Source organism: Trachemys scripta, chromosome 25, assembly GCF_013100865.1.
Source record: "Trachemys scripta elegans isolate TJP31775 chromosome 25, CAS_Tse_1.0, whole genome shotgun sequence".
NCBI classification, from domain to species: domain Eukaryota; kingdom Metazoa; phylum Chordata; order Testudines; family Emydidae; genus Trachemys; species Trachemys scripta.
Genome location: NC_048322.1, coordinates 2,799,043 through 2,812,137, shown reverse-complemented (window position 1 = coordinate 2,812,137; position 13,095 = coordinate 2,799,043). Strand labels below are relative to the sequence as shown.

The 13,095-nt window shown below is 42.7% G+C and overlaps 1 protein-coding gene across 2 annotated transcripts; it reads left to right on the top strand.

The window, feature by feature from the left end:
- The first annotated feature begins 3 nt into the window (after window positions 1-3).
- LOC117870042 (zinc finger protein OZF-like) lies at window positions 4-11,394 on the top strand. Of its 2 annotated transcripts, none has more exons than XM_034757227.1 (3): window positions 4-58; window positions 5,540-5,683; window positions 6,013-11,394. In XM_034757227.1, exons 1-3 carry the CDS (start codon window positions 25-27, stop codon window positions 6,972-6,974), a joined length of 1,140 nt encoding a protein of 379 aa, XP_034613118.1. In that variant the 5' UTR covers window positions 4-24; the 3' UTR covers window positions 6,975-11,394. The 2 variants fall into 2 exon arrangements, with proteins under 2 accessions (XP_034613118.1, XP_034613117.1); XM_034757226.1 differs by lacking the exon at window positions 4-58 and adding an exon at window positions 110-578.
- The last annotated feature ends 1,701 nt before the right edge of the window (window positions 11,395-13,095 follow it).

Below are 13,095 nucleotides of genomic sequence, written 5' to 3'. Positions count from 1 at the left end.
CAGAGAGCCCTCTACAGAGACGTCATGCAGGAGAACTATAAGAATGTGACCTCGCTGGGTAAGGATTCCTGTCCCCTCGGTTCTTGGAAGCGGAAATGAAGAGAGAAGTTTCATGCCACCCCCACAATGCCATCTCTACTCTGTCCTCTTTCAGCATCACCCCAACATGCCAGTGACACACACCATACCACTCTACCCTCCCCTGCTGCAGAACACTTTGGGAACAGAGCACAGGAGCAGTATTGCACAGTGTCAAATATCTCCAGTTTGCTCAAGTAAAACTGGGGATTAGATCCAGCATAACCAACGGAAGCTTCCTACCCCTGGCCTTCTCTCAAACATTGAACCTACTCCACCCAAACCGGAATGTGCTTGGGGTGTAACAAGTAGGCTGAAGGAGTCAGAGCTTCTGGTCCAGGGTTTCTTACCACACAGACACTCAGTGCATCCTTGAATGCTCGCTGGGAGTACCCAGACAGGGGAGCTCCAGCAGCAGAACATTGAAACTCACCCAGGATTACAGATGACACAACTCCTCACTGATCTGGTTTGCACCCCAGCATGTGAAAATGGCTTAGGTTGGTAGTGACACTTCTTGAGACATAGAGAGTCTTGCTCCCCCATCACCATGTGTAGTAGCTACACTCTCTCTTCTCTGCAGGCCACTTGGATTTTTGAGTCCCTCATTCCCAAAGTCACATGACCTGATTCTTATTTTTCACATTCTGTTTTTCTGGACTAATTAGAGTCTGCTTCTGAATTATAGCTTCTAGTTTCCCAGTGTTCTCCATACCCAGAGATTTTCATACGCCCTCCCATTACACTGGACTCACTAGATTCCCTAGTACATAAGAATGGCCACACTGGGTCAGACCAAAGGTCCATCTAGCCCAGTATCCTGTCTTCTGACAGTGGCCAATGCCAGGTGTCCCAGAAGGAATGAACAGAACAGGGAATCATCAAGTGATAAATCCCCTGTCACCCATTCCCATCTTACAGCAAACAGAGATTAGGAACACCATCCCTGCCCATCCTGGCTGATAGCAATTGATGTACTTATCCTTCATGAGTTTATCATGTTCTTTTTTTGAACCCTGTTATAGTCTTGGCCTTCACAGCATCCTTTGGCAAAGAGTTCCACAGGTTGACTGTGTGTTCTGTGAAGAATTACTTCCTTTTGTCGTTTTAAAGCTGCTGCCTATGAATTTCATTGGGTGATTCCTAGTCCTTGTTGTGGAGATTAATGGAAGGAGGAGGCACACATCAGGGCCCTAGGGGGCGCACATCGGGGCCCTAGTGGGGCTCTGGGTGATCGCTACTTCCCATCACCCAACACAGATGTAATGAGGTTGAGTAGTGTCTGCAAAAGAGAAACTAAACAACTAATTATTCCTCAAGTAAGGTTTTTAATGACTTATGACTACAAAGGAAACACAGACAGAATGTGCCTAGTGACTTCATGTGTACTGTAACCATCCCCAACCAACACAAATTCATATGCAATACTAATACATTGATTAACTATATTTTACTAACCTTAACCTACCTATAACTTTATATAACAACTTATAAACTTTTATTGACTTTATGATAAACTTGATGGTAACTTATACTGAAGACAGGCACAGCGAGTTGTAATGCTATTATGGTTTATAAACTACTAGCTTCACCAGCGCTGTACCCGCTTCCAGCGAGGCACAAAACATATACAGTTATTATATATTGATTAACTATTGACTACTACTATTTTTAAACAACTTAAACAATTTACTAATATAATTAAACTATAGTATTAATACAGACTTAAGATTAACTAGCTCGAGCACAACCAGACCTCTTCACTCTGAAACCTTACCCTGCGTTCTTCCAAAGATACATTACCTTCAGTCGACTGTTTCCTGCACTAGCCAGGCACAGATATTTGGTGAAGCACAAGTTCCTTTGGTTCAGGGGTGTATGTGAGCCTGACAAAGAGTGATCTCTTTTAGGTCAACACACACACACACAATTGCATCTTTACACCTTATTTAAACGGTATTTGCTGGCCTTGTTTCAAAACAGGTCAACCAATGAAGGTGGCCAAATGTTTCAGTGTGGTATTTGCAGATGTCTTGATCTTATGAACTGTGCACCTGTGCTCAACTCATCTCTTCTCTATGCGGCTAATTGCAGCTAATTTGCTAGACTCAAAAATCTTCGAGTTAGCTTAAAGAGGTATTTGGTTGCAGAGCATAGTAACCACAAGTCTGCATCTATCTTTACAAAGTTTCCTTTTTAGTCTATAAAGCTTCCTAGCTAGATTATGCTTATGCTTGTAGGATTCAACTGTACTCCTTACAACTTCCGGAAGGTTGAGGCCTAATGGCGCTTAGCCTGACACTACTTGACAAGGCTTATGCACATTAATCACACTTTTCTTATAAGAAGGAGTAAATAACACTTCCTTATTTACTTTCTCCACACCAGTCATGATTTTATAGAACTCTCTCATATCCCCCCTTCATCTCTTTTCCAAGCTGAAAAGTCCCAGTCTTTTTTATCTCTCCTCATACAGAAGCTGTTCCATACCCCTAATCACTTTTTTTGCCCTTTCCTGAACCTTTTGCAAGTCCAATATATCTTTTTTGAGATGGGGCAACCACATCTGCACGCAGTATTTGAGATATGGGCATACCGTGGATTTATACAGAGGCAGTATGATATCTTCTGTCTTATTATCTATTCCTTTCTTAATGATTCTCAACATTCTGTTCGCTTTTTGACTGCCGCTGCACACTGAGTGGATTTTTTCAGAGAACCATCCACAATGACTCCAAGATCTCTCTCTTGAGTAGAAACACCTAATTTAAACCCCATCGTTTTATATGTATAGTTGGGATTATGTTTTCCAATGGGCTGCAGTATGTGCTATCCTGACATCCAGCACTGCTGAGATTCTGCATTAAGTGATATCCCTGCCCTTCCTGTTCCCTTTCTCCACTGAACCCCACCAGCCCATGCTTACTGTTCTCAGCTTCCCCAGGACTCTCTTGTTGTCTCTGGACTTCTCTATCCGCAAGAAGCAGTGCCTGGGAGACTTGACCTCTCTCTGGAGACTTCGATTTCTGGGACGTGGATTTACTTTCTCTGTGTTTTATGAGACTCTTTGAAATTGAGTGTCTGTGACATTAATGACAGTACAGTCTGGACTGTTGAACAGCTGTGTCCCCTCAGTTCCCCAAGCTGGGGTGCCTTTTACACTGCTTTACTCCTGGGCAGTTAACACACGGTCTACAGCATGTAACTCGCTCCCAGCTACACAGTGTTGAGTGCTGCTAGTCAACGACTCATGAATTACATTACACCACAGGAGAACCCTAGAAAATTCTCTGGTCCCAGACTTCCCCCAGAAATGTGCATCTTGCACTGTCCAGCACACTAGTGAACAACGGAAGCTCATTTAAAGTGTCATTTCATCAGTGGAAAATGACATGCGCCCGCTTTGTTATCCCAAATGAAGTTTCCAAAACACTTTAATCCAAACACACTGGTTAGATAAAACAATAAAACAAGATTGTCAACTACCAGAAAAAAAAAGATTTTAAGTGACTAAGGGTAATAAGGCATAAAAGTCAGAATTGTTTACAAAAGAAATGCAAGATAAAACACAAACTAACGTCTAACTTAACAAGCTAAAATGGATTCAAAACAAATGTTTCTCTCACCATATGCTGAGAGAGGCCTGCTTTCCTTTCAGCCAGGGATCCCGCTAACCTGCCCCTGCTGCCCAAGTTCAGTTTTTCAGGAGTTGTCATGAGCAGAGGGAAATGGGAGAGAGAGAGAGTCTCAAGCATTTTCCTCACCTCTTTTTATATTTCAGTCCTTTGTACTAGAAACAACTTCATTTCTCAGCTGAGTCATGGTGATAGGCTGTCTGTTGTAGATATGAGCTTCAAGTGGTCCAAGTGTGATGGAATATAAATGTCTTCTTCACACATTCCCCCTGCTGGAGAATGGCTATTTGACCAGCTGTTTGCCTTGCTGTCTCTGAGGAACTGGTCTGTGAGTGTTCCCCAGAATTGTAACTTTTTCAGTAATACCATACAGTAAAATCTCATAATTGTACATACAGTGTTGCTACACATATTTTAACAGGGGGATAATATTCAGTAGATTATGTGTTTTCAAATGATACCTCACAAGCCATACCGTGTACAAAATTGATCATAATTTTTTAGAAGAATGAACATAGGGGTACAGACTGACACAGTGTCTGTCTGTGTGTTCCCAGAAGATATGTGCATATTTCAATCCCTCATAAGCAGAGTGTTCAGCATCTTCAAGGACCTGGGGAGCTGGTCCTGGGAATTCACTGGTTTACTAAGTGTGACACTGTTTGGAATTGTGAGACACTTTACATTATTATTTTATTATTAATACCAATATGATACAATTGCAATGAATCATGATAGATATGCCATGTAAGATGTCAGTGAAAATGTTATGATTTTCCAAGTATGATAATTTTGTTTCTATGTTTGTATCACCTTTGTATTGTAAGTTATAGATACGTAGGGTATATCAGTATTTCCAGACTTGTGCAGTGTTTCTGGGTGACAACCCCAGACATATTAGCATCAGCACTGCCTAGCCTGTTCAATGGCCCATCCAGGGTCATCAGCTGTACAATGAGCCCATGGAAAGGACCAAGGGGATACACCTATTGAGTCAGCAAGTCATGCAAGGCTATGCCTGTGTACTGAGAACTCCAAGGCTTTTCCATGCCATGTGCTTTGAAGCTTGTGTTTGGGACACAGGAAGTACAAACCACATGGCAAAAGGAATATAAAGGACAGCTGCATCATCTCCATTTTGTCTTCACTTCCTCTTCCAACCTCTGGAGCAACTTCTCTACAAACTGAAGCCTTGAACAAAGGATTGAATGACGCATCCAAGCTTTGGATGTGTTCCAGACGGACTTTCAAGCCAGCCATTCACCAATACTGCTAAAAACCTGATATATAGATTTCAGAATGTATCTGACTGCTTTCCCATTTAACTTCTTTCTGTCTTTCTTTTGCTTAAATGTTTAGTTTAGATGCTAAAGGATTGGCTGGCAGCATGGCATTTTGGGAAAGATCCAAACCTATGGTGACCTGGTACTGTGGTTGACCCTTTGAGGTCAGAAGAACATTTTGTTTGTGAGCAGAGTTTTTAAATAACCTCTCACTGTACTGAACCTAGGTGCTTATTGGGAGTCAGAGAACTGGAGTGCAATAAAGGGGGCTGTGTGATTTCTTTTTTCAGCTTCTCGATAACCAGTGTGGGAGATCAGAAGCACAGTTTGTGACTGGTCGGTGAGTTTAGCTTCAGTGTTACTCCCAAAACTGGTAGTTGTCTGCTCTCCCTTGTCCAGCCTGCCCTGACCTTGGCAATTTCAGTGAGGACTGCCCCAGGACACCAGGTCACACTAAGCACTGAAGTTAAATTAATAAAATGTTTTTTATGACCAAGTCTTATGAAATCAACTGAACTCCTCTGTTTTCTTTCCTCTGAGCAGGGTTTCAAGTTTCCCAACCTCAAGTGATCTCCCAGCTGGAACAAGGGGAAGAGCCATGGGTCCCAGACCTCCAGGGTTCTGAGAAAGAAGTGCTTCCGAGAGCTGCCTGCACAGATGAGGAAACATTAAACCAACTCAGAATCTGTAAGTGCCAGAAGGAAACATCTGCTATGCCCTACAAAGCCCTTGGGAGGTCTCTCAATTCATTATTGTCCCTAGCAGGGGTTATATCCTCAGGGTAAATATCTCATGGCTTCCTGTAGGTCTTAGCAGACAGCAGGTAGTAGCCTCCTCTCTCCCCCCTGCGAATTTGGATGCGATGTGAAGGCTGAATTGATCCTCTCGTCTCTCCTTTTTGGGGGAAGAGTTTGGGGGAGTTCAGTTCCTGATTTGTATTTGACCTCTCTCCAGCACTTGTTTTGGTTTGGTCTTCCCCTTTCCATCCCTGTTTGAGGTTTCTGTCTCTATCACAGCAGGTGATGCAATGGTATGTGAGAAAGAGAAGCAGAATTCTCATCAAGAAAATGTTGAGCAAATGGATAAACACAGAGATTTATCAGAAAGATTGAAAAGGAATGTGTCCAGGAGTCATGAGCAGGGAAAATCCTGTGAGATTCAGCACAGACCAGAAAGAGAGCAGGGAAACCAGCCGGGGGAGAAAGTGGGTAAATTTATTTCCTGTCGGGGAACTCACAAGGACCTAAAGGAAACCACAACACAGCAGGAAGTCCTCAGGGGAAAGAGGAAAAATACATGCACTGAGTGTGGGAAAAACTTCACTTTCAGATCAGGCCTTTCTGATCATCAGAGAATCCACACAGGTGAGAGGCCGTATGAATGCAGTGAGTGTGGGAAAAGGTTCACTCAAAGATCAGGCCTTTTTCAACATCAGAGAATCCACACAGGAGAGAGGCCCTTCGAATGCAGTGAGTGTGGGAAAAGTTTCACTCAAAGATCAGCCCTTTCTGAACATCAGAGAATCCACAGAGGGGAGAGGCCCTATGAATGCACTGAGTGTGGGAAAAGCTTCACTCAAAGATCAGCCCTTTTTACACATCAGAGAATCCACACAGGTGAGAGGCCCTACGAATGCAGTGAGTGTGGGAAAAGCTTCACTCAAAGATCAGGCCTTTTTGAACATCAGAGAATCCACACAGGGAAGAGACCCTACAAATGCAGTGAGTGTGGGAAAACCTTTACTCACAGATCAGGCCTTTTTCACCATCAGAGGATCCACACAGGGGAGAAGCCCTACGAATGCAGTGAGTGTGGGAAAAGCTTCACTCAAAGATCAACACTTTCTGAACATCAGAGAATCCATACAGGAGAGAGGCCCTACGAATGCAGTGAGTGTGGGAATACCTACTCTTGGCACTCAGCCCATGTTAGGCATCAGAGAATCTGCAAGGGAGATCAACACCATAAAAACCTCTAGGGCTATCGATACTTTTTTCTTTAATAATTTTCCTGATTCCCACATAGTAACTTTTAAAGCTGTTTGAACTGTTTGCAGCACACTTATTCCTCAGCTTGCCAAGATGAGTGGCCCATTTTTGCCTTTTGCAGTTCACCCTCTTTTGAGTTGGACCTATTTGTCTTTTCTCTTGTCCCATGAGTAATTTGTGTGCCCTTCCTATCAGGAAGCAGGGAGCATCACATTTATACCATTCCTCCTATTGCAAAGTTATTGTTAGTTACCAATGATACAGATTGTATCATTGCCAATTGTTTTCATGTTGCTCTGGGTTGTGCTGAAGAGCAGTTATATTGGGAACTTTTCAAATTATATGTAAATGAAGAGGAGCAGAGGCAGAAAAAAGTGTCATTTCAGCATCTGTGACACTGGAAGGAGATGGGGTGACTCAGTTCTGGAGTGATGTGGAAAGAGGGAATCTCTGTTACATTTTGTCTGAACCAGGCAGAGTTTATCTTCATCACATTCCATCCATCCACTTCAGAAAGTGTCATGTGATGAAGCATTCTCCATTGTCTGTGCTTGAAGATGATGCTTTGACTTTTTTAATCCTATATCAGAGTCGCTATGACTGGAGATGAAAGTGTCAAAGACCTGGAAGGGGAATTCAAATGGATCCCAAACACAGTGTGATCATTTGGTGTTTAAATCCCAGGTTCCATTTTTGGTAAAGCCATTCTGGCAAGGTGGCTATTTTCCCCCTCATGCAGATGCTAGGATTCTAAACATTTTGTAAATAACATCACTCAGCACTGTCTCAATAGTCAGTGCTGAGTGAAGTATGTTTGAATGGATCAGAGGAAAATGTGATGGGAGAATCTCTTGTCCTGATTCTGAATAATCAGATGTAACCTGCTCTTGAATTTCACTTGACACTTTCATTGTCATATATTCTGTCTCTCTGTGATGTGAGTTTCTATCTTTTCTGAAGGCTGTTTGGTCACCCAATTGGATATTAGTTCAGTTTGACAGGATGTAGCTCGGATTTATTGGAGAATTTAAGAGAAATGACTATTTGCTAAAGTCGTCATTTCTCACTTCAGCTTTGCTTTATCCCCATCCCTCCACAATGACATGGAGAAAGTTCAAGTGCAGTTCTGTAAACAGGAGAGAAATCTCCAATTTATTGGACATGCTAACAAAGAAACAGCAGTGATTTAAAATCTCCACTTGGAAATGGTGAACAACAACAGAACCCAACTAACTAAAGGAAGTGCATATGATCACAGTGTTGAAGTCGATATTGTCTCAGATGATCTAGGGAGAGAATTCCACGGTAAGTGGATTTGAACTAGGCAAAATGCCCATGTATTTCATTCCCAATGCATTTGTAACCCAGGCTCCACAGAAGATCTCTCCTAGCTAATCCTATGCTATGGGAGATGCTGCCCTTCATGACGCAGATATTGAGGAAATAGAAGTGGGGTTTTTGTTGAAGTTATCCTTTGTAGGTGCTAAAAATGTGTATAAAATGAAATTAGTGTTGGAAATCTAAAATAGCTGCAAAAAATAGCTATTTTTGAATAGAAACTCCAGCTCTGTTAACTAACAGAGACTCTGATCCATACCTGTATCCAGGCCCTTGCCTGGAACTGTGCCACCAAATTAAATTAAAACTCGGCATGTTTTTGGAAGCCATTCCTTACCAACACTGCTGAGATTTGGAGTGGTTTTGTAAAGGATTCTACTTCAGAGAAGTGTAAATTTACCCTAACCAAGACCAAGGATTTGGAAAGAACTGGGGTTGAAAGAGTCCACACCCAGTTCTTGGTTTCCACCTCAGTAAAGGAAGCTATGGTGACCAATGACCCAAGGAAAATTGTTTGTACAACTCCACTTACTAGTGTCACTGATTACAGTTCCAAAATTTGCCAGGGTTAGACTGAGGAACAATCATCCTTCACCGTTTGGATGAAAAGAGAGAGTGCTTCATAGGACATTCCTTCCCCGTGGATCCCAACCTTGCTGCCTGATTGGGTAATAAGGACTGTTAGCCTATAGAAATGATGGTAACCAATGAGGCAATGGATGTGTCAGGCTTCAATTTCAGACTTCCGGATATATGCATGTTGAGTCCTGATTCTATGTTTTTGTGTCTGACGCTCTGGCTACACAATAAAGCTGACGTTGGCGCAGCTGCACCAATGTAGCTGTGCTGCTGTAGCACTGCTATTACAGATGCTCTCAGCCAATGGGAGAGATCTCTTCCATCGGACTTTATTAGTCCAGCCCCCACAAGCGGTGGTGGCTATGTTGGCAGGAGACGCTCTCCTGCTGATGTAACACTATCTACACAGGGAGTTAGGGCTGTGTAACTATTTTGCTAAACTGTGTGGATTTTTCACACCCCCGAGCAATATAGTTATACTGATCAATGTCTTTAGTTTTCTCTTGTGTTTTATGCATTTACATCACTTCTCCTCTACCTCCTCCTACTTTGAAAGATTAAAAAGTGTGAAAAGAGAGGTATTTTTCCTCATGATGCAAACATTCCCACATAGGAGACCCCTTCCACCAACACACATGGCAGAAGAACTAAAAATATATGAACCCACAGAAGTGGTTGGGACCTACGTTGGGACAAACCACAACTTGAGCCAAGGTTCAGTTGTTGGCAAAGGGGATTAAAAGAAAACTAATATATATGACAAGAATTTGAGATCTTTGAATATGTTAGTGTTACTGGTGAAAATGAAATTATAGGTGAAAGTTATTGGTTAAAGAATAAGACACTCATTGTGTGATAACTTTCAGTTTTCCAGAATAATTCAGATTATCTTGTTTTTTGTTTTGTTAGTCATAGAGGACATGATGGCTAATCTTGAAAAGATAATTTGATTTAATTTACCCCCTGTAGTATAAGGTGTTCTGGTAGAAAACCTCACTCCAAAGGTTGGGGTGGGAGAATATGTGTGAGAAAGTGTATAAGAGAATATTGGCCCAGTGAAAACTACTCAAGGAGACAAGTTGTATAAGTTTTTACCCACTTAGACTGTAAGAGTCACTGACTTCCCCACTTCTCTAATTTGCAAAGGAAAGGCATGACATCTGTCATAGCATGTGTCCAGAAAGTATGAAAGCTGCAGTCGTCAACCATCAATATCAAGGAAAAGGCTGAAGTCCATTGCTTTTCACATCAAAAAGCCATCTAAAGGCTGGTCTACGCTGAAAAGCTATGTTGACATAGCCACATCTCTCAGGGGTGTGAAAAATCCATTCCACTGAGAGAAGTAGTTAACGTGACCTGAGCCCCAGTGTAGACAGTGTTAGGTTGTCAGAAGAATACTTCCAGTGTTTGAAGTGTTGATCCTAGCCTTAGGCAGATTGATCCCTTATGGGAAGCAAGTCATGACATCAATTCCAATTTTGACTCATCTCCCTGCATGTGAGAAAGCTACTAGTACAGAGGGCTGAGCCAGCTGTCCGATCGCCTGGTTCCTCAACTGTAGCTACAGCTCTTAGTACCCATCAAATCAAAGACTGAGAGAAATGCAGAGTTTGAACCATTGCCATTTTAGTATCTTATTGTTCCTTTCTCTATTTTTGTGCTGGCCTTTCTATTATATCAGGGTGTGACTGTATAACTCAGTGCATGTGTGACAAAAACTCATTGGTGCCAATTGGCAAAGGGGTCACTGTTGTTCACAAGCAACTTCTTTATCAGACCTGACAAACTCGCCACACCTAATGCACATATTTTATTATATTTATCCAGGAAGCATAGTAGTGAGATCTCTAATGAAAACTTGTAAATTATTGATACTCCTAATCACTGAGAGAGATCTGTATGAGTCATACTGAAGGAGTAATGTAAGTACATGGAAAATTATGCCCATATGGTATTGTCATGAAAGTGAGTCGCTCCAATCATGGGTCTTGGTGGGGATGGCCCATTCCAGTGGGAGGGAATTGCCATTCCTCCCTTGCTAGCTAGTTATGTGATGTATTGCTCCATTGTCAACCTTTGCACCAAACCAGAAAAGCCAATGGAAAACTATCAAAGACAAACTATAGATAGAAACCGTGTGATGTGAAAAGGATGATATGACAATGAGGAGATGGTCCTTTCTGTGAATAAAGACAAAAGACTGATTCAGTTTAAAACAGGGTGGAGAAAAACACTCTGGGTCCATTTACCAAAGAGATCTCTAATGACTAGTGGTACTTCATGAAAGGCAGGGCCATGGCTCTTAGGACTAGCAATCTCTGCAATAGACTGAAATGTGAGGTGAGAATCTATTTAGATAGGGAAAGGTAACTATTAAAAATGTAGGTTCCATTTTGTGATTTTGTTCTGTTGGTAATGGTTGGTTTCCATCACTCACATTTGTTTCTGTTTAAATCTCTATCCCTTGTTAAATAAATTTCCATTTGTTCAATAGCTGTACTCAAGTGCTGTGTGTGATACAGTAGCAGTGGTCTATAGTAAAACTGGTAACCTGGGATGTACCATTGCTTTGGGCAGAGAGGATCTGGGATTTCTCTGAGTATTTGGTGATCGGGGCTAGACCCCAGAAGGGGACACATAGGAGGAACTCAGGGGTTAGGGTGTCTCTATTGGCAACTGGCAGGGCTGCTTTAGCTCAGAGAAGGGTGCTTGAGTGCCTGACAGGCTGGTGAGTTTGGTCGCTAGCATCCAGCTGCCAATTGCAAAAGTCCCTCTTCCTGGCAGGTGGCAACAAGAAGACTCACAGCCCTCAGCACCCTCAGAAGGGTCACAATGTGCATCTATGTTGATCCACCTGTCAAATCCACACAGGGAAAGCACCCGATAGCATAGTTCCCTGACTCAAAATAGCTGTAAAACTCTCCTATGAAATCGTGGAACATGTGCTCTTCCCTCTGTGAAAGCATGTAAAGAATCCAAGTGCTGGAGCATAGGGATTGGATCCAGAGTGACCTAGACAAATTGGAGGATTGGGCCAAAAGAAATCTGATTAGGTTCAACAAGGACAAGTGCGGAGTCCTGCACTTAGGATGGAAGAATCCCATGTATTGCTACAGGCTGGGAACTGAGTGGCTAGGCAGCAGTTCTGCAGAAAATGACCTGGGGATTACAGTGGATGAGAAGCTGGATATGAGTCAACAGTGTGCCTTTGTTGCCAGGAAGATTAATCGCATATTGGGCTGCATTAGTAGGAGTGTTGCCAGCAGATCAAGGGAAATGATTATTCCCCTCTATTTGGCAGTGGTGAGGCCACATCTGGAGTACTGTGTCCAGTTTTGGACCCCCCCACTACAGAAAAGATGTGGACAAATTGGAGAGAGTTCAGCGGAGGGCAATGAAAATTATTAGGGGGCTGGGGCACATGATTTATGAGGAGAGGCTGAGGGAACTGGGGTTATTTAGTCTGCAGAAAAGAAGAATGAGAGGGGATTTGATAGCTGCCTTCAAATACCTGAAAGGGGCTTCCAAAGAGGATGGAGCTAGACTGTTCTCAGTGGTGGCAGATGACAGAACAAGGAGCAATGGTCTCACGTTGCAGTGGGGGAGGTCTAGGTTGGATATTAGGAAAAACTGGTTCCCTAGGAGGGTGGTGAAGCACTGGAATGGGTTCCCTAGGAGGTAATAGAATCTCCATCCTTAGAGGTTTTTAAGGCCCAGCTTGACAGAGCCCTGGCTGGGATGATTTAGTTGGGGTTAGTCCTGCTTTGAGCAGGGGGTTAGACTAGATGACCTCATGAGGTCTCTTCCAACCCTAATCTTCTATGATTCTAAGTAGCTGCAAGTGGTCCCCAAATGTTTCTTTGTGTTCACATATGTAAAGACGCTTGGAATGGGCAATGGGATGGATCACTTGATGATTACCTGTTCTGTTCATTCCCTCTGAAGCACCTGGCTTTGACCACTCTTGGAAGACAGGACAGTGGGCTGGATAGACCATTGGTATGACTCAGTATGGCTGTTCTTATGTTTCATGTACAGGAATGAGGCACTTACAAATTAGAAATGGTGGGAGGGGCTCTAAATTTAAATCAATTTTAGAGAGAAATGTGCTCAAACTCAGTGACACGTGATGTATGGAAGAAATAAGTGATCCCTAGCTCCTTCCCCCGAGCCTTAGGTGGGGATTAGCTGCCA